The sequence below is a fragment of the Oncorhynchus mykiss genome, chromosome 22 (genome assembly GCF_013265735.2).
Source record: "Oncorhynchus mykiss isolate Arlee chromosome 22, USDA_OmykA_1.1, whole genome shotgun sequence".
Classification (NCBI taxonomy): Eukaryota; Metazoa; Chordata; class Actinopteri; order Salmoniformes; family Salmonidae; genus Oncorhynchus; species Oncorhynchus mykiss.
The window spans coordinates 34,490,228-34,511,042 of record NC_048586.1 but is presented as its reverse complement, the minus strand read 5'-3'; the positions used below and the strand labels follow the sequence as shown (position 1 = coordinate 34,511,042).

The 20,815-nt window shown below is 41.4% G+C and overlaps 2 protein-coding genes across 8 annotated transcripts in view; one reads left to right on the top strand and one right to left on the bottom strand.

Moving 5' to 3' along the window:
• Window positions 1-20,815, top strand: part of bard1 (BRCA1 associated RING domain 1) — a 70,613-nt gene that overhangs the window by 33,190 nt on the left and 16,608 nt on the right. For 3 of the 4 annotated variants that reach the window (XM_021579616.2, XM_036959168.1, XM_036959167.1), the window contains 2 exons: window positions 1,156-1,253; window positions 3,484-4,504. In XM_021579616.2, coding sequence (XP_021435291.2) covers window positions 1,156-1,253; window positions 3,484-3,849 — 464 coding nt within the window. In that variant the 3' untranslated portion in view covers window positions 3,850-4,504. Of the gene's footprint in view, window positions 1-1,155; window positions 1,254-3,483; window positions 4,505-20,815 lie in introns of those variants that run through there. The other variant, XM_036959169.1, reaches the window with a different exon arrangement.
• LOC110501788 (von Willebrand factor C domain-containing protein 2-like) overlaps window positions 11,553-20,815 on the bottom strand; it is a 35,758-nt gene continuing 26,495 nt past the window's right edge. For all 4 annotated transcript variants that reach the window (XM_021579614.2, XM_021579615.2, XM_036959170.1 and 1 more), the window contains one exon: window positions 11,553-12,564. In XM_021579614.2, the coding sequence (XP_021435289.1) occupies window positions 12,413-12,564 (152 nt within the window). In that variant the 3' untranslated portion in view covers window positions 11,553-12,412. The remainder of the gene's footprint in view (window positions 12,565-20,815) is intronic.

The following is a 20,815-nucleotide window of genomic DNA, read 5'->3' as shown; positions in this document are numbered from 1 at the left end:
GTTTGGTTAACAAATCCAAAGTCACGAAGCGCGTTCACTAAAAGCAGACGAAATGTCAAAAGGTTCCGTAACAGTCAGTAGAAACATGTCAAACAATATTTTGAATCAATCTTTAGGATGTTTTTAACATAAATCTTCAATAATGTTCCAACCGGAGAATTCCATTGTCTTCAAAAGTGCGATGTAACAGAGCTCCCTCTCATGTGAACGCGCATGGTCAGCTCATGGCAGACCTTACTCATTCCCTTCTCCTTCGGCCCCACTTCACAGTAGAAGCATCAGACAAGGTTCTAAGGACTGTTGACATCTAGTGGAAGCCTTAGCAACATTACCAATATCCCGCTGTATCTTCAATATGAGCGGAGTTGAAAATCGACCAACCTCAGATTTCCCACTTCCTGGTTGGATTTTTTTTCTCAGCTTTTTGCCTGCCATATGAGTTCTGTTATACTCAGACATCATTCAAACAGTTTTAGAAACTTCAGAGTGTTTTCTATCCAAATCTACTAATAATAATATGCATATTCTAGCTTTTATGGCTTTGTAGCAGGCCGTTTACTCTGGGCATGCTTTTCATCCGTACGTGAAAATACTGCACCCTACCCCAAAGAAATTCATGTTAGCAGGCAATATTAACTAAATACGCAGATTTTAAAAATATATACTTGTGTATTGATTTTAAGAAAGGCATTGATGTTTATGGTTAGGTACACGTTGGAGCAACGACAGTCCTTTTTCCGCGAATGCGCACCGCATCGATTATATGCAACGTGTACCTAACCATAAACTGTAAGGTTTCAAGATTGAATCCCCGAGCTGACAAGGTAAAAATCGGTTGTTCTGCCCCTGAACAAGGCAGTTAATCCACTGTTCCTAGGCTGTCATTGAAAATAAGAATGTGTTCTTAACTGACTTGCCTTGTTAAATAAAGGTGTACAAAAAAAAATATATATAAAAAAATACAGATTTCCGAATGTTATGAAAATTAGGGCCGATTTCAAGTTAATCGGCCATTCCGATTAATCGGTCGACCTCTACTTCATTTGACCGCAGGGATCTTCTCATCTAGCTATAAAATAGGTTTTCAAGTTCTCTCCTCTCATCTAAGCTTCTGCTGTCCCCTTCTTGTCCCTGTCTCTTTCTCTCCTCATACAGGGGTAGAGGCGTGCCTGCAGGCAGATAGCTGGATCTCCGAGAGTGACCATGAAGCAGGAGCAGGACCGCAACGCAGCCGCATTAACAGACACAGCCTGGTAGGTAACACACACCCCTGCAAACAAGAAACAAAACAAAATGGAGGCAATGAACCGGCTTTCTCTAAAACTCTGGAGAGTACCAGTTTACAGCAGGAAACAATTGAGTGCATTGATGCATTCAGTGGAGGGGCCTTCTGGCACCCGAATACACAGCCACTAAACTGATAAGAGTTTTGTTTAAAAAAAAAAAAAAGCTACAATGGAGTCTGGCTCTTGGGTTGGAAAGCAACGTCATTACAATGCAATCCCAATGGAATAGAATGCAATGGAATGGAATAGAATGCAATAGAGGAATACAATACAGGAGTACAATGCAATAGGGCTGATCTATGGAATTAATTTGATTAATTCAAATGCATGTTTTTGCGTGATATTCCAGATACCAGAATTGCAGAATAGTTTTTGAGTGTTTATGTCCGCTTGTACTCATGTCTTTTTGGTCTTGTCTCATTTGCTCCTTCTGAGATGCTCCTGTCTCCGCCCTAACAATGGGAGTCGTTGTCCCAAAGGCAGGTAGGCAGGCGACCAGCTAAGGTTCAAAATAAGCTCGTAGAAAGGCATTGGGCTGATTTCGGACAGATTTTGGCGGGAGTAAAACCTCTCGCTTCGCCACTTTCTCCTACACCCCTCCCCCTACCACTCACAACAACAAAGATGAGAGATCCCTTATTCTTCTCTTATAAATGGTTTCAACGGCTATTTGCATTTTGATGTTTGGTCCAACAGAATTGGTCATGTGGACACCGAAACACATGGAGACGTTATTTTACTGTGACACTGAAGTTAACCTTTGAACCATACCCTGTTTATGTTTGATATTTTTGAGTAGACACTACTAAAACGGATGTACCAATGAACATTCATTCTGGAAAATGTAGGCTCAGTTTTTTTCGTGCACATTACGGTACCATGTATCGCTAGCAGCATTTGTCAAATAAGGATTGTTATACTAGCTGTTTAGTCTCTGTTTTTATAAATGTGCAATAAGCGTAAAACAAATAAGGATTTGACATCTCCTCATTCTGAGAAATAAGGTAGGCCACTTGATTTCAACATCTGGCAAGCATGCTGTTCAAACAGTTGGAGATGGACAGAAAGCTGTGTTCATAACAATTCAACTGTTCTGCCTTGTTAGCTGAATTCAGAGCTTATGAAATTATTAATGCCAAGTTGGCTAAACTTGAAATATAAGTATTAGCTGGCTACTCACTAGCACGTGGGCTTGTGCTTGAGCAATTGTTTGAGACCAGTTTTAATTTTCTATAATGCCTGCTACATTATTAGTGAATGTGCATTAAGAATGGTTCTGGTGATTCAATTTGTAACAATATGACATTTTTATAGACAGACCTGAAATCCAGATCAGTGATTATTGCAAAAAAAAAAAGCAGGTACAACTATTTTGATGAAATGATTAGTGGGTCTTATGGTTGTGGAATGTATGTATTCAGCCTCGGTATCATTACACAAGCTTTGAAATCAATAGATTATTGCTGACTGTTTTTAAAAAATGTGGTGTGTTTGAACTTTTTAATTGTGCAACAAAGCTTATTTAGAGAAAATAAAATAAATTGAGATGTATATCATAAATCGCCCATAAGTTTGAAATAATCAAGGTATGAGTTTTAGTCCATATCACCCAACCCTGGAGTGGAGTATTTGGTATTTTATTAGGAGCGGAGTATTTGGTATTTTATTAGGAGTGGAGTATTTGGTATTTTATTAGGAGTGGAGTAGAGGCTGCGGTTATGTAAGAACTGAAATGTTGTGGCTGTGATGTAGCAGTGATTCAGCAGCATTTCAACTCATTAACTACAGAACAATCTCTGTTGTCTGGACACTTTGTCCAGACACTCGGCTATTCTTAGTGGGACTTGATTTTATCCCGAGGCACTAGAGTGGTTAGCATCGTTTAGGATCAAGGAAGAAGATACATTCTCTGTTCTCTTTTTTTCTCCCTCTGTATGTGCACGGCTTTGATGAATTTGTAAGGGCTTGTCTACCGTAATTTACAAAATTCATGAAACATCCTCACTTTTCCTTGTTAGAGGACAACAAATGATTTGTTTAGTTCTCCTTGCAGTCCACACGTGTTTTTGTCTTAACAAGCCTTATCTCATTTCTGTCCCCTCTTCCTATTTGACTCTACTCTGTTTAACTATACTCTTTTTGACTACTGTATTTGACTTTATTCTTCAATACTCCACTCATCTCTACTCTACCCCAGCTGCCCCCGCTGTTGGACGGTTGTTTCTTCTACCTCATGGGCTCCTTCAGGAAGCCCCCCAGGGACGAGCTCCTCCAGCTGGTGAGAGAGGCAGGGGGCCAGATTCTTACCCGACAGCCCAAACCAGACAGTGATGTGACCCAGACCCTGTCTGCTGCAGCCTACCACGCCTCTCTGGGCTCAGACCAGGCCCTGTGTACCCAGTACATCATCTATGATCCCCAGGGCTCTTACAGGCCACCCAGGGTGAGGTTAGGAAAGGTGTGGTCAGCTCCATCTACATGGGTTGTAAACTGTATATCGGCCTTCCAGCTACTGCCAGTGCCTGAGCTTGAATCACAGACACAGCTGGTGTGTAATCAGTGAGGTGAAACATTCGCAACATTTCCGATAGAAATGTAATAAATAGTGTTGTCATGATTGCCTATTCTACACGACAGACAATCATATCTGTTCTACACTATGTTTCTATGTAAATGTTCCGTAACCTTGCACCCTCTTTAACAGGCCCATGGTCTTTCCGTCTCCCACCTGAATATCAAGGTCTAATCAGAACACAGACAGCTGTGGTTGTAAAACTATAACCTTGACATAATAGAGATTGTACAGCCACAGTCAGTCCCCAATCTCTGATGTCTCTGGATTTGGCCTTAAATATATCCACGCCTTGTACCTGTAGCTCAAAGATAAGCTAGGGAAGTGTTTAATTTTATCCCCGCTCAATGACGATAGAAGATTATAAAAATGTTAGCTTTTCACTATTTTGAATGAAGGAGTGAAAAATCAAACTGTTTTCTCCTACTGAGACTCTTTATAACGTCTGTGCTTTTGAGAATGCCCTTTTCTTTGCAACTGAATTGTGACTGCCTCTTCTCCATTTGTATGACTTAAAAAAGAAAAATTATGAAACACTGCCTTTTATTAATACCAACGTCACCTCCTGCTGCTGCACACAGTTTTCTGTTTGGGCTTTTGAGAACGAATGGTATTCTACAAAATAAACGTTGTTGCAGCAACACAATTACTGACTCATATGCATCTTAATTATATACACTGAGTGTCCAAAACATTAAGAACATCTGCTCTTTCCATGAGACTGACCAGGTGAATCCAGTTGAACGCTATGATCCCTTATTGATGTCACTTGTTAAATCCACTTCAATCAGTGTAGATGAAGGGGAGGAGACAGGCTAAAGTTTTTTTTTTTATGCTTTGAGATGAATGGGCAAGACAAAATATTTGAATGGGGTATGGTAGTAGGTGCCATTCTTGATAAACACGGGAAACTGTTGAATGTGAAACCCAGTAGCGTTGCAGTTCTTGACACACTCCAACCAGTGCGTTTGTGTCAAGAACAGCAACGCTGCTGGGTTTTTCCACATTCAACAGTTTCCCGAGTGGTCCACCACCCAAAGGACATCCAGCCAACTTGACACAACTGTGGAAAGCATTGGAGTCAACATGGGCCAGCATCCCTGTGGAACGCTTTCGACCCAATGTAGTCTATGCCCTGACGAATTGAGGCTGTTCTGAGGGCAAAGGGGGGTGCAACTCAATATTAGGAATTGTATGGCTAGAAGGTGGACATAGTGGCTAATGCATAGGAATGCTAGTCCTGGATGTTGGGTATCGTATTCAACCAATCAGGTTGCAGCAGTCCCTGGCTGAACGTTGGGGTGTAACATCAGAAAGTAGCATTAGCCATAATGGTGGAAAATTGTGTTTCATAAAGTATATATTTATATTCCCATTTTTTTCCCGCCTTCTCTCCATTAAACCGAGTTAAGGAGGAAAGAAACGCCTTTGCAACCTGAATTGAGAATGTTTTTATTTATTTTTGTTGTTTTAATTTATTATTATTTTTATATACGAACCGGTCCACGGGGATACAAGTGTATAGCTGGCTGCATACAATGCCTTTGGACAGTAAGATGAAATGACTCAATATTTCCATCTGCCAGCCTTTGAAGTAGGACACAGCCATTCTCTCTTCCATATCCCAGGATGCCCCTCTCCTTCTCAATAGCATTAGTCAGGGATAGGTCTAATTGCTATTGATTGCAGCGTGCCACATTAAATTACCCCTTCCTGTTCTTGCGGGAGGTGTAGGGGGGCAATTAATGGTGCAGACAAACAGAACCTCAGCTCAGCCTCATAATTAATAGGAATGTGGAATAGAACCAGAGTGTTTAAGCAGATGGTGTGTTTAAGCAGATGCTGCGTATCCCAAATTGCATCCTATTTCCTGCATAGTGCGCTACTGTTGACTAGAGCCATATAGGACCCGGTCAAATGTAGTGCACTATATAGGGAATAGGGTGCCATTTGTGAGAAAGACAGAGGAAAGCCCTGGGTTGCTTCCTCTAGTAGACCTCGGGGATATGATTATTCCTGATCAATCAGGAATTCCCACTTCTTTGACATTTATATCCTCTATCTGTGCATCATTAAAGTTGACCTACCCCTGAAACAAGTATCCTCCCTTTCCTGGTTTTCTATAGTGGTAGGCTATGGCCCAGGCACTATTCCCAAAATAGTTATTTTTCTGATCTCTGCATGGTTTGTTTGACTGGTGTTCTCACTCCCAGCTACACCGGGATGGGAAGAAGCATGATGCTTCAGGTGTAAGTCATATGAAATACTGTCGGTGTCAATGGTGAAGAATTGGAAGTAAAATGTTAACTCACCACCATATTTATCTCATTTCTGGTGCAGTGAATTACTGCCCCTAAGTTTCATGCAGAGGTTATATTGTGAATAAGGAGTGACCTTTCCTACAATAAAGTGGTGAAGAGTTGCACGCATGTAGGATTGTGTTTCTGCCTGGACAATAGAAGTGGAAATGAAATAAATAAATAAATTGACACACACACCCTTGCTGTATAATAACACTTATTTTTCACTCTATTTAACAAAATAGTTTGTCTCCATAAATATGACACATTTTTTTTCTTCAACTCTGATTTTCAGAATACACATACGATTTGAAGGTATTTACAACTTACTATACACCATAATTGGCACCGAGGGTTTTATTTCAATTGGAACAAAAATCGGGAGTGTTTGGTTAGATGTATGTACCCACTATGTGTTATAAGCTATGTATGGTCTCTAGACTCTAGAGGTTAGTGTGTCTTGGTATTTCCAACCAAACCATCTCTTTTGTTTTTATTATGAACATTTCTGGCTCTAATTCAATATAACATTAATTGATAACAGGAGTTAATATTAATAGAATCTTTAGGAGTAACCCCCCTGAGCCTGTATAATAATGCAATTTGATTGTTTAAGTGTTTTTCTCTCAATACTAGATAGTACTCTTGTTTTTTTCAGGCACACTTTATGTAACATATTTTTTTATATATATATAAAAAAAAGAAGTAATAGAACAATCTTTCATAGCTTCCAGCTACAGTAAGTCGGTGCAAAGAGAAATTGTATGGTATACCTTTACAGCAAATGAGCAGTGTCAAGTTGAATGGGTTGGAGAGTGCTTTGTGAGTAGTAGGCTAGACTTTCATGGCCAGACACACAAAAGACCAGACTATTTCATGAGCAGAAAATGAACAGGGATATCGACTGCTCCCTCCGACTATCTTTTGATACATTTTCAAACTCTATTACTCAGTCAATAATTCTTCACTGCAGCTGGGGTCTCACAGTTGGATTCCAAATCTACTGCAAGTTCACTGAACAGTTTCAGTACATTGAAAGGTAGCTGGTGGTGAACACAATTATGACTGCCGCCTTAACCTTTTGTACTTGAATAATTTCCCTCTGTATTATTCAAATAAGACTTTCCGTCCTTTCGTTGTACAACTGTTCATGAAACAAATACCTGGAATATGATTGTCAATAAAGAGATAGGGGTTAGCAATATTAATGGGAGAGGGGTTATTTCAATATTATGCTCCCTACATAGAATTAGGAATTACAATACTAGAATGGAGTAGAAGCTTCTTATTATGGGATAAAGGTCAGCCATTTTGGTCAGGGAGTTGGTCCACCATTGTTTGCCATTGCTGTGATAAGATATTGTGTAAAATAATGAATTTTAATAATTGATCTGCACTGTACGCTTGTTAGCTAGCTGTCCAGACAGTTTTAGAGGAATGATTCCATAAATATTTCTAACTGCCAATAGGCCAACATTCCATTCAAACAATGCAGTCAATACACTGGCTGAAATCAGTTGATGATAGGACTTACACAAGTTGTAAATGCAACAAGTACTGATATTGTCTCATGTAATAGCACTCACAGCTTTCCAAGAAGACAAAAGTGTTGATATTTATGGTCTTTGCATATATTCTAGAGGCTATTTTACAGAAATACGGTATAAAACCTTTTTAAGTTGTGTTGAAAATAATTATATTACCACTTTTTTTTTTATATATCACATCTTACTTTCCCCCCCCTGCATAATTAAATGCCTCTACTGCCATTAATTCCAATTAGACTGGTTTGGGTTTCTCCCTGACCAATATGACTGCTATTTTCACCCTATTCTGGAACATTGAGGGTTTATGACATAGCCCCTCTATTAATTTAATATAATCTCTATGGCTCTCTACTTGTCAGTGTTCTAAATGGGACATTATTTAGCCTTTTTACCTGAACATGCAAACACCACCAGAAAAATTCACAGCAAGCAGTGCACTGGAATGAAATTCAATTCCATGGGATGGGTGGCCAAAAACAACTAACTGAAAGCCACATCCCAACAAAGCCATGAATATGACTGCATTGATGGATATGTCACTGTGCTTCTATGGCTATATGCACCATGCCACTGCCTACATCATTTGTTCGTTCAACAAGCAAGACAGCTCATAATCCAGTGCCTTTATCACAGTCAACACACCTATATTTGAGCTTGAATTACTTTTAAAACAGCAACATTTTCTCTCTGCCCCATGGCAAAACGTGTAGAATTGCAGGAAGTTAGCAATTCCTGAGGGAGAGGTTAACCACCTATCCAGAACAGGTTAGTCTGAGTTCAGCTGTACTGCTACCCACACAATCCCTGGAGGACCCCTTCCCTATCCCCAGCGCTATATACTATATATGCAATGTTATACATTATATATGGCTCTGCCTTATCCCACTGTACACTGAACCCAGCTGGCCACTGGTCACGGAGGAGCTATGCAGGTTCGAGGTGACTCCACTAGCTCTTGGCTATGCTGAATGTATGGGGAGCTACATATCCACTACCTCTTGGCTATGCATGTAGAGTATGTTTAACTAAATTGAGGCAGATAATGGATATACATAGCACTTGAGGAGGTCTCAGCTGGTTGGTTTGCAGCTGCGGACCATGGACGGTTCCTGTAAGGGTTCCAGAGCAACTTCTGTCTTGTTCATCTGGAATACTGTCTTTCTCAATTTTTCTGTCTCCCTCTCTCTCCACCTCTCTTTCTGTCTCTCAATTATTACCATGGTAGCAAGAGATAATCTATATCCAGTACTAAAAATCTATAACACACTAAAGAGAAAATCTCAGATATCAGGACTATGATAGACCTAATTAAAAGAGATGAGTGATAAAGGTGTCATGGAGTCTCATACAATGTATGGACCTGTAGAGTGATGTATATCTTAAGGTGCATGTGCCTTCATGCATCTTAATATGTGTCGTTTTTTAATTCTATGTCTGTCGTTGTTATGTGTCCTTGTGAGTTATTGATGATGTATGCTGTGATAAAACAACTTCCCAAGTTGGGATTAATAAAGCAACACTCTACTCTCTTCTCTAGGTACTGTATGAGTAAGTATTCTGGCTTGACAAATTGCGTCTCTCTTCTCATTACAAAGGACTAATTCATCACGAGACAAGGTAATGATAAAAATGACCTGAGCAACTTTGACCATAATGATGCACCCAGGATTGAAGTCCCCTACCCTCATTTGTTCATCTTCTGAATTCCTGAATCAATAATGATACAACTACAGGCAGCTGAGTATAACAGAATGAGCTAGTCTACAGTACAGTGGCTGCAGACAGACATAGATGGGTTTGGGAGGAGATGCTTATTAGGTCATGTATATTTTTGGGAATGTCCCAAATGGGACCCTGCTCCATATATAGTGCAATACTTTTATCCAGAGCCCTTTGGGCCCTGGTCAAATGTAGTGCACTCACTACATTGTGAATAGGGGTGCCATTTGGGACACAGTCTATGTCATTTTCTATTCTTCCACCTCTTTAGTCAGGGGTCTCACTCCTGTGTTCATTTCCGTCTCATTACCAGACGCTGGAAGCCGTTATTAAGTAGTTAATCTATCACACAGGACGAATAGCTTCTAAAAGGTGAACAGGAATGGATTCTCAGTGGAACACACAAATCTAAAGTATCAGTGATGAATTGCATGGGCTTAGCAGGAAATCTGCCTTTGAATTAATGAATAGTTTTTATCATTTCAAAAAGAAAAGGAGGTTGGGTGGGGTTGGTTGCTTGGAGTGTGACCCTGAAACATATAGGAAGGAATCTATAGGCAAAGCAATGCATTAAATCAAGCTAAGTTATAACCCTGGCCATACTGTGGGGTGCTGTAGCGGAGCTATGCAGATATATGGAGGAGGCTAGAAAACAGAAAATCTATTGTGTAATCTATAGAGGGGAGGGGAGGAGAGAAGCTGTGTATCTCAGTGAGAGCTTTATTGGCTTAAGTGCTTCTTCTTGGGGTGCAGTGGATCAACGTTTTTTAAGCTGAAAATGAATTCATGTGCAAGCTGTAGGTATGGGCCTTAGAGGATGAAAGGGTGTGTGTGCCCGCACATGCTTGTGTGTAGGCACATGCATACGTGTTCACCTGTGCGTTTGTTTGCTTATGCAGATATCCCCTTTGTCTCTCTCTGAGTTCTTGCCGAGTGTACTTGGTGCTTGGCTGATGCTTGCAGACGGCAGCCAGGTGGCGTAGTGTTGAGCGCAGAGAGGCCCGGCCAGATGATTTATCACAGAATACCCTTTGCTTAATGGAAATTAAAGCAGGCCACTGCTTGCCCCGCTAATTTCTTAGATAACAAGTTCAAGCTGTTCACACTGAGGACAATTTTTGTTGGTTTGGGCTATGGGGAAAAACAACAAAGGCAATTAAGCCAAGAGGAATGGCCCCGGTAGTGTATTTTTTGCCCCCTCTGTTATGGGTTACATGGCTTCTAACTTAAGTAGTTGTTTCAACAACTAAAATAAGTAAAGTTGGTTCCTTTTTCTACTGTTTCCAGTAACTTATCACTTACTAATGTATCGGTTGGCTATACAGTACCAGTCAAAGGTTTTCTACATTGTAGAATAATAGTGAAGACATCCAAACTATGAAATAACACGTGGAATCATGCTGTAACCAAAAAAGTGTTAATCAAAATATATTTTATACTTGAGATTATTCAAAGTAGCCTCCCTTTGCCTCGATGACAACTTTGCACACTCTTGGTATTCTCTCAACCAGCTTCATGAGGTAGTCACCTGGAATGCATTTCAATTAACAGGTGTGCCTTGTTAAAAGTCCATTTGTGGAATTAATTTCCTAGACCAAGTCCTTATTATGGCCAGAATACTCTAGCTCAAATAAGCAAAGAGAAACGACAGTCCGTCATTACTTTAATACATGAAGGCCAGTCAATCTGGAAAATTTCAAGAACTTTAAAAGTTTCTTCAAGTGCCGTCGCAAAAACCATCAAGCGCTATGATGAAACTGCCTGTCATGAGGACTGCGAATGGAAAGTAAGACCCAGTTACCTCTGCAGGCTTTGTAAGGGCTATTTGACCAAGAAGGAGAGTGAGGGAGTGCTGCATCAGATGACCTGGCCTCCACCCAATTGAGATGGTTGGGGATGAGTTGGACTGCAGAGTGAAGGAAAAGCAATAAACAAGTGCTCAGCATATATGGGAACTTCTTCAAGAAAATCATTCCAGGTGAAGCTGGTTGAGAGAATGCCAAAAGTGTGTAAAGATGTCATAAAGGCAAAGGGTGTCTACTTTGAAGAATCTAAAATACATTTAGATTAGTTTAACACTTTTTTAATTACTACATGAGTCCATGTGTTATTTCATAGTTTTGATGTCTTTACTATTATTTTACAATGTAGAAAATAATCAAAATAAAGAAAAACCCTTGAATGAGTAGATGTGTCCAAACTTTTGACAGGTACTGTATATTAGATAAAACTGGCCTCCAATCTCTCCATGCAGAGAAGAGCACCTCGAAGACAGTCTCATCAAGCATATTGTGTGTAGTAAAAACAGTAACTGAGGGGATCTGTTTGTGGCCATGCATCTTTTGTCAACCCAGATTAGTGTAACTAACAGCACATCAGAATGCTGACATTTTATGTCAATAATAAATTTAATTGACCCCAACACCAGAAGTGAACTCTTGCTATTGACTCATAGAAGGATTGTGCATTTAGTGGGAAGCCAACAGCTGTGAGTGATATGTTTTTGTGACCATTGTAATTCCCATAGCGAAGCGGTGTGGTGAAGACATCTCAGAGAGAGAGAGAGCTACAGTAAGCAGATGACAGAACACATCTGACCATGTTTAACAGTGCTAATGATTGGGTGGAAATGACTTCATGAAATATATAAACATTATGTTTATAAGCAGCATAAGCAGTAAGTAGTTATCAGAAAATATAAATAGTCACACAGTCAAAACAGAAGACAAAAAAACAGTCTCAAGAAAAGTTCCTCCTGCTCTCTCCGCTCCTCTGTGGTTAAAGTTGTGGTGTGTAGGTACTGTGTACGAGAGCTTTTAATTTCAGCTTGTTATGCAGTCTCCTAGTCAATGTTGCCAAGGAATTGTGCTCCTCTCCTGTCCATCCTATCAATCATACAAGATGAGCGTTTTGTTTGTTTGTTTGCCTTTGCAGCAGGCAGGACCGCTCCCTGGCTGCACGTCACCGACACCGTCCCCGCCGGGGTTTCTATGACAACGTCTGGCCATTGAGGCACTCCCGGCGCAGGCACTGTGCTGGCTTCCACCAGTCCCCATTGTGACAGCGGCAAATGGTGCAGTCATCCACCTTCACTTCAATACCGGCTGGGATGATCGTCGTTCCGGCAAAGCAATTTGGACCTGCCTCATGGGAGCAGAGGAAGAGAGTGAAGAGAGAAAGACAGAAGGAAGAGAGACAGAGAGGGAAGGAGGGGAGAGAAAAGGAGAAATGAGTGTGGTGGTTGTTTTCTCGGGAGGTTCTGTAAGAAGAGGATGGCAGAGTGATGCCTGCTTGGGGAGTTTTGAAGTCAGGACAGACACACAGATCCTTTCACGGGCATGCACAGATGGGCTTGTTTTTGCAACATTAAAGCGCTTTTCTTAGCCTGGCTCTCCCTCGACATAGAATGCTTTGCATTTCAATGTGCAGCAAGCAGAGAGGAGGAGAGAAGAGGAAGGAGAGGGCTTGACAGCACAGAGAGGGCTGGAATACAAACACACACGCAAATGCACACATGTACACATGTACTCCCGCACACACAAAAACAAATGCACACCAACACACAGAGAGAGAGAAAGTCACTCCTTGATTCCTAGTCTGCATGGAAAGGCCTCCTCAGCCTCTGTAGAAAGTTTATTTGGTCGATCATTGCGCTAGCAGCGCGCAAGATAGTGGGTTTGATTCCCATGACCACCCATATGTGAAATGCACACAGGACAGTAAGTCGCTTTGAAAAATGTATTACATTATCTTCCTACAAGACTTAACAATGAATGTTTCCCAGCATGCATGTGAGATTTGGTTCTGGGTGCTGAGATTAGGAAAGCCTAGTAGCCTATTTAATTTCTTTGGAAAAGATAATCATGTCCAGATTGTGTCCCTGCTCCCTGGCTGCATATGATCTTGATTCAAAAGTAATGTAAAGTAAGTAGCTAGCCTTGTCTGAACTGGAATGGCCCATAGGGCAGGAGCCTATCTCCTGTTTCTGAAGCGCGAGGTAGCTTGCTGTACAAGTACACGTCCTGGACAGGACACAAGTCTATTGCATGGCCTAAATTATACTTCAGTAAAAAGTCAAAGTAAATGCCCTACATCAAACAGGCAAAGCATCAATATAGGATCAATATTGAATCCTACTACACCGGCTCTGACGCTTAGGATGTGGCAGGGTTTGCAAACTATCACAAATTACAAAAGGAAAACCAGCCACGAGCTTTCCAGTGATGTAAGCCTACCAAACAAGATAAATACCTTCTATGCGCCCTTCGAGTCTAGCAACATTGAACTATGCATGAGAGCATCAGCTGTTCTGGGCGACTGTGTGATCACGCTCTCCATAGCCGATGTGAGTAAGACCTTTTAAATAGGTTAACATTCACAAGGCGGATTACCATAAAGCGTACTGAGAGCATACTGTTGACCAGCTGGTAAGTGTCTTCACTGACATTTTCAACCTCTCCCTGACCCAGTCTGTAATACCTAAATGTTTCAAGCAGACCACCATAGTCCCTGTGCCTACAAATGCCAAGGTAACCTGTCTAACTGACTACCGCCTCGTAGCACTAATATCTGTAGCCATGAAATGCTTTGAAAGGTTGATCATGGCTCACGTCAACACCATCATCAGACACCCTGGACCCACTCCAATTTGCATACCGCCCCAAAATATTCACAGATGACGCAATCTATATTGCAATCTACTCTGCCCTTTCCCACCTGGGCAAAAGGAACACCTATGTGAGAATGCTGTTCATTGACTACAGCTCAGCGTTCAACACCATTGTGCACTCCAAGTTCATCACTAAGGACCCTGGGATTAAACACCTCCTTCTCACTGGATCCTGGACTTGGTGACGGTCCGTCCCCAGGTGATGAGAGTAGGCAACAACACATCTTCCATGCTGACCCTCAACATACAGTAGGGGCCCCTTAGTGGTGCGTGCTTAGTCCCCTCCTGTACTCCCTGTTCACCCACGACTGTGCGGCCATGCACAACTCCAACAAGATAATTAAGTTTGCTAATGACACAACGGTGGTAGGACTGATCACCGACGATGATTAGACAGCCTACAGCAGGGGTGTCAAACTCATTCCACGGAGGGTCTAGTGTCTGCATGTTTTTGCTTTTCTCTTTCAATTAAGCCCTCGACAACCAGCTGAGGGGAATTCCTTACTAATTAGTGACCTTAATTAATCAATTATGTACAAAAACCCGCAGACACTTGGCACTCCGTGGAACGAGTTTGACACCTGTAGCCCTCCGTGGAATGAGTTTGACACCTGCCAGGATAGAGACCAGTGTGGTACCAAGAACACAACCCCTCCCTCAATGTCAGCAAGACAAAGGAGCTGATTGTGGATTACAGGAAACGCGGGCCGAGCACGCCCCAATCCACATCGACAGGGAACAGGTGGAGAGCTTGTCCACATCACTAAGGGACTATCATGGTTCACACACATCAGCACGTCGGGAAAAGGGCATGACAATGCCTCTTCCACCTCAGGAGGCTGAAAAGATTTGGCATGGGCCCTCAGATCCTCAAAAGGTTCTTCAGCTGCACCATTGAGAGCATCTTGACTGACTGCATCACTGCTTGGTTATTTTTACACTTTCTAAAAATGTTCCTCTCTGGATTGTTGGGAAGGGCCCGTAAGTAAGCTTTTCACTGTTAGTCTACACCTGTTGTTTATGAAGCATGTGACAAATAACATTTGATTAATATTAAGAAAACCAGACGGCATGATTTTCTTGTTTATTTTATTTACTGACTGATAGGGTCCGACTCCAACACTCAGACATAATTTACAAACACAGCACTTGCGTTTAGTAAGTGCTTCAGATCAGAGGCATTAGGGATGACAACATGGTTGTAAGGTTCTGTATTTATTTTCTTAGTCAACCTTGTGTTCTGTTTCGTTGTGTTCTTGTACGTAGCCCTGTTTCTCTGTGTTCTTGAACGTAGCCCTGTCTTTCATTTATGTTAATTGATTTCTCCTGTGTTAGTTACTCACCTGGTCTCATCTGCTCCTTATTTAGTTCAGTTTTAGGTATTGTTCGTTTTGACTCTACTAAGCCTTTTCCTAGCTCATTTGTGAGAACCAGTTACAGCCTTCAGTCCTAGTTTTGATTCACCTGCCTGTTTGCCTACCTGTGTATGACCACTGCCTGCCTGTGACCACGATTCCTGCCTTCTAAGAAGGTGAAATTAACACCTGCCGCGCTCTGCGCATGAATCTACACCTTTTTCTCCCTGAGTATTCATTACAGCGGTATATTAATAGATGCTTGAATTGGACCATAATTATGTCCTGCCTGAGCATTCGAAGTGTAACTTTTTGGTGTCAGGGAAAATGTATGGGAGTAAAAGTACATATTTTCTTTAGGATTGTAGTCAGAATTATATAGGGAATAGGGTGCCATTTCAGACACATATTTAACTCACCCTTGTCTGTTTAACCCACATAGGGGAATATCATGTCAGGAATAATCATATGTAAAAACATCTCTAACTATAGTAATAATAGACCACTAGCTACACCTCATAATAATAAGACACTGCCCACATCCCCACAGCAGAATCTAAAATATGCAATCAATATCAGTTTTCTTTCTGATTTTATTGCATTAAAATAGCTTGTCTCAAGGCCTACAGTAAAGCAGTCCTCAATGATCTGCAGTACTGTCTCTTACTCCTCTTCCTCAAGGTATACTACTGACTCCATCCAGGAGTTTAGTGTTTTAACAGACACCCAGGCATTTGGAAACACCCCTCAGCTGCTCTGGAACAAACTTCGGTTTCCGGATTTCTTGCTAATAGCTGAGTGAACACACTAGCAGTGTAGCAGTGCAAGACTGCTCTGAACCAAATAGATCTAATGGCATCAAGTATACCTTATAATACATCAAACACTATCTAGCCTAGCACTACCTCCTTCCGGCACCTTGGGCTACCCATACCCCTCTCTTCCGTGCCCGGGTCGATTCTCCTCTCGCAGTCTACTAAGATATGATAAAAGCCCATCAATCAACCTGTACCTCAATGGAGAAATCGTGAGAGGCCTGATGCCAAGTCCTAATTCTCATTGATCCACCACCCACCTTCAGTACAGCTTCAGTACAGCTGGCACAAGTCATAGACAAACTGGGCAGAGGTTGATAAGAAAAGTGGGCATCAAGCAGCCCTGCCAAGTGTGGGTGTTTACGATGGGAAATGACACTTCTGAGTCACATCAGGAGAAAGGCACAATATGGGTCCCAAATGGCACCCTATTCCCTTTGCAGTGCAGTACCTTTTCTCCCCAATTTCGATCTTGTCTCATCACTGCAACTCCCCAACAGGCTCGGGAGGCGAAGGTGGAGTCATGCGTCCTCCGAAACATGACCCGCCAAACCGCACTTCTTAACACCCGCCCACTTAACCGAGACGCCAGCCACTCCAATGTGTCGGAGAAAACACCATTCAACTGCCACAAGGATTCGCTAGAGCAAAGCCCTCCCTGGCCAAACCACCACCTAACCCGCACTACGCTGGGCCAATTGTGCGACGCCCTATGGGGCTCCCGATAACGGCACTGTAAAGAGAATACGGTTCCATTTGTGATGCAGTCACATGCAAGGACACAGTATCCACTGCCTGTCACCACTGCCTGTCACTACTGCCTGTCACTGCAGAAGATAGAAAAGACAAGGCTCTGAGACCTTGGGACATTTCTCCATTCAAAGCCAGTGCTTGTCTGTTAGTACTGTCAACAGAGATACATGTTACCTGTTTCTCTGTGTTGTCACATGACTGTCTATCAGGAATACAGTGACTGACAGGTCAGATGAAAAGGAATAGATAGACACTGAAAAGACTAGTTCCCATGTGTATTTTCCCTGCAAAACTGTAAAATAACTTTATGTAAGCTACATTTACTTGTGAATAATTTAAATGTATCTTACATAAAGTAAATTCTTATTTAAATCAAATTCATAAGTTAATTTATATCCCTTTAGGATAGAGCTAGGTTGTTACATTTGCATAGTCCTTAGGGATCCTCAGCTTAATTTGCCTAAGGAAACCTTGAAGAAAGCCTGATGAAGCCCTCTGCAAGTCAGAGTACTTTAGTCAAAGTATGTGTATCTGCTGATGCTATGTGAGTGTCCCATATGTCACCCGATGGGCCCTGCAATGTTAGCCGTTTTTGTAATTTTATCAGTAATTTACTGTATTAATCAACAGTAGGATACTGTGTAAACTGAATATAGTAAATTACCGTAGGATGCACAGTAAAATACTGAACATTTATTTTACAGTACACCGTAATTTCAACAGTAAAACACTGTGAAATGCAGAGTAAAATAACGTAAATGTGTTTTACTGTATTAATTATGGTGCATTGGAGAGAAATGTTATGGGCGGGGAAAGAGTCTCTGACTCATTAACATATTTGAAGGTATAAAATATGTAAGAGACTACATTTGTTGCACCCGTGAGTGAGTGAGAATGCTGTACCTCCACAGAATACGGTAATATAAGCTACTCCAATGGTGCAACAGTCTACGGCTAAATCACCCCGGGTACATTCCTGGGCTGTGACATGGTCGGCCTTGGCCGTGAGAGATATTGAATGGTTCACAATTGGCGCAGCAACGTCTGGGTTAGGGGAGGGTTTAGCTGGTGGCGCTTTACTTTGCTCATTGTGCTTGAACGACCCTTTGTGGGCCGGGTGCCTGATGGACTGATGATTGTTACATGTTATTATAACAGATGCAATTGGGGGGGGGGGGGGGGGGGGGGTGTAATTGTTTGATTTGATTATTGTAAGCTGAATTGATTATTTATTGTTTGAATTGTTTATTCTTTTTGGAATTGAACAAAATTTGTTTTGAAATTTTAGCATGTATTGAATTTTGGCATAATCATTTAAATGGACCTTTAATGGTTGCGTGACTAGCCATGTGCTTTTGATCCGTTTCTGTCAGTTTAGAAGCCTTTGTTAAGGCCTAAAGTGCAACTGATATAAAACACCTAGTATTTACATTTATGCTGTAATATGTAAATACATAGAGCCAACCTGCTTGGTCTAATCCCTTGTAATTACAGTAAAATACTGTAGAAATAATTTTCTTACAGTTTAATAGTCACGTTTACTGTGTTTAATTTCTCTGGCATCAAGTTACCTTGAATATCTCAGTATTGGCACTATCCAGATATGGTCAGAGCTACACTACCATTCAAAAGTTTGGGGTCACTTAGAAATATCATTGTTTTTGAAAGAAAAGCATTTTTTTTTGCTCATTAAAATAACATCAAATTGATCAGAAATACAGTGTAGATATTGTTAATGTTGGAAATGACTATTGTAACTGGAAACGGCAGATTTTTTATGGAATATCTACATAGGCGTACAGAGGCCCGTTAATAGCATCCATCACTCCTGTGTTCCAATGGCACGTTTTAAGTTTATCATTTTCAAAGGCTAATTGATCATTAGAAAACCCTTTTGAAATTACGTTAGCACAGCTGAAAACTGTGGTCCTGATTAATTAAGCAATAAAACTGGCCTTCTTTAGACTAGTTGAGTATCTGGAGCATCAGCATTTGTGGGTTTGATTACAGGCTCAAAATGGCTAGAAACAAAGAATTTCCTTCTGAAACTCGTCCATCTATTCTTGTTCTGAGAAATGAAAGCTATTCCATGCGAGAAATTGCCAAGAAACTGAAGATCTCATGCAACGCTGTGAACTACTCCCTTCACAGAACAGCGCAAACTGGCACTAACCAGAATAGAAAGAGCAGTGGCTCTAACCAGAATAGAAAGAGGGGTGGGAGGTCCCGGTGCACAACTGAGCAAGAGGACAAGTACATTAGTGTCTAGTTTGAGAAGCAGACGCCTCACAAGTCCTCAACTGGCAGCTTCATTAAATAGTACCCGCAAAAACCATTCTCAACATCAACAGTGAAGAGGCAACTCCGGGATGCTGGCCTTCTAGTCAGTTGCAAAGAAAAAGCACACACAAAATCAAACACACACACACACACACACACACACACACACACACACACACACACACACACACACACACACACACACTCTCTCTCTCTCTTGCTCTACAACAGAGATGAATCTTGCCAGAGCTGGCTTTGGTTCCCTATGGGGCTGGAGATGGCAGACAGGCTCCCTGAAATGCCACCACCACGAGGGTGTCACTGTATCCTGTCTGTGTGGATTAGTGCTTCCTCCAGCTGCAGGCCCAACGTGTGTGTGCGCGCACGCCTGCGGAAGTGTGTGTCTGTGTGTACAAGCATCTTCCTTGTACACCTTACAGCTCCAGTACCCTCTTTCAGAGAGGTTAGCCTAAATAGGACAAACTGCGCTACAAACGAAGATACAGTCATTTTAATGAACATAGGAGTTTGATTGAAGTCTAAATTGGGACATTTATTTATTCTTTATTCCTTATATATACACTGCTATGAGCCATATCCCAAGTGGATGCTCTTGTCCTTTTCCTTAAGGATGCACTGAAATGTCCTTTCCTGTCTCTTGCATGTGAGAAACCCTTCATTAGTTTGTTCTTCATTGTTTACGTGGAGCTAGTTTAATCAACAGTCAGTTTAGTCCCTTTTGCATTTTCCATTGAGAGAGTTAGCCTATACAACGGCAAAATCATCATCATGACGTCTGACCTGCAAGACTATACCCGCATAGTGGCTATTTGGCTCAGGTATGGATGCCCTGAGCTACAAGGCAAATTCTTCAGTGTAAATGTTTTAATCTATTAAACACTGAAAATGTTGAGTCTGTGGACCAATATATACACATGATCCATATTAAATTAACACAGGACTTAGTAGAGTTACCACCCATGACTGTATTTGTTAGTGACAGAGACAATGTTCTTTGAATTCATCCATTTTCCGTCATATGTTATAATTAAAATGTTTTATTATTTAACACAATACCATTAGTGATGGGGAAACTGAGCTTCCTGAAGCATTGATGTTTCCTAGCCAATTGCATCGAAAATAGGTTCATTACTTGAAGCTTTGATCAACACAGTGTACATTGGTGGCCCCTGCTGGTCAAAATAATCTAGAGCTGCCAAATTATTATAGACGACGTCCCACACCCCATATCGCGTTTGCAGTATAGCCTTTTTGTTTCCTACCAAACCAATACCAAACCAATCAGATGGTTGTTTGACAAAACAAAGCTTCAGACGTCATTGATCATGTGCTTCTGATAAAGTGATACAGACATAGGCACACTGCTTCGAAGTACACTGCTTAGCGATTTCTGCACATGCCTTGGAGTTCCTGTATCAAACGTAACATCACTAAATATCATACATATTTCATTAAGCCTTGTTTTGAGGGCCTAGTTTTACACAAATACATGGGCCTG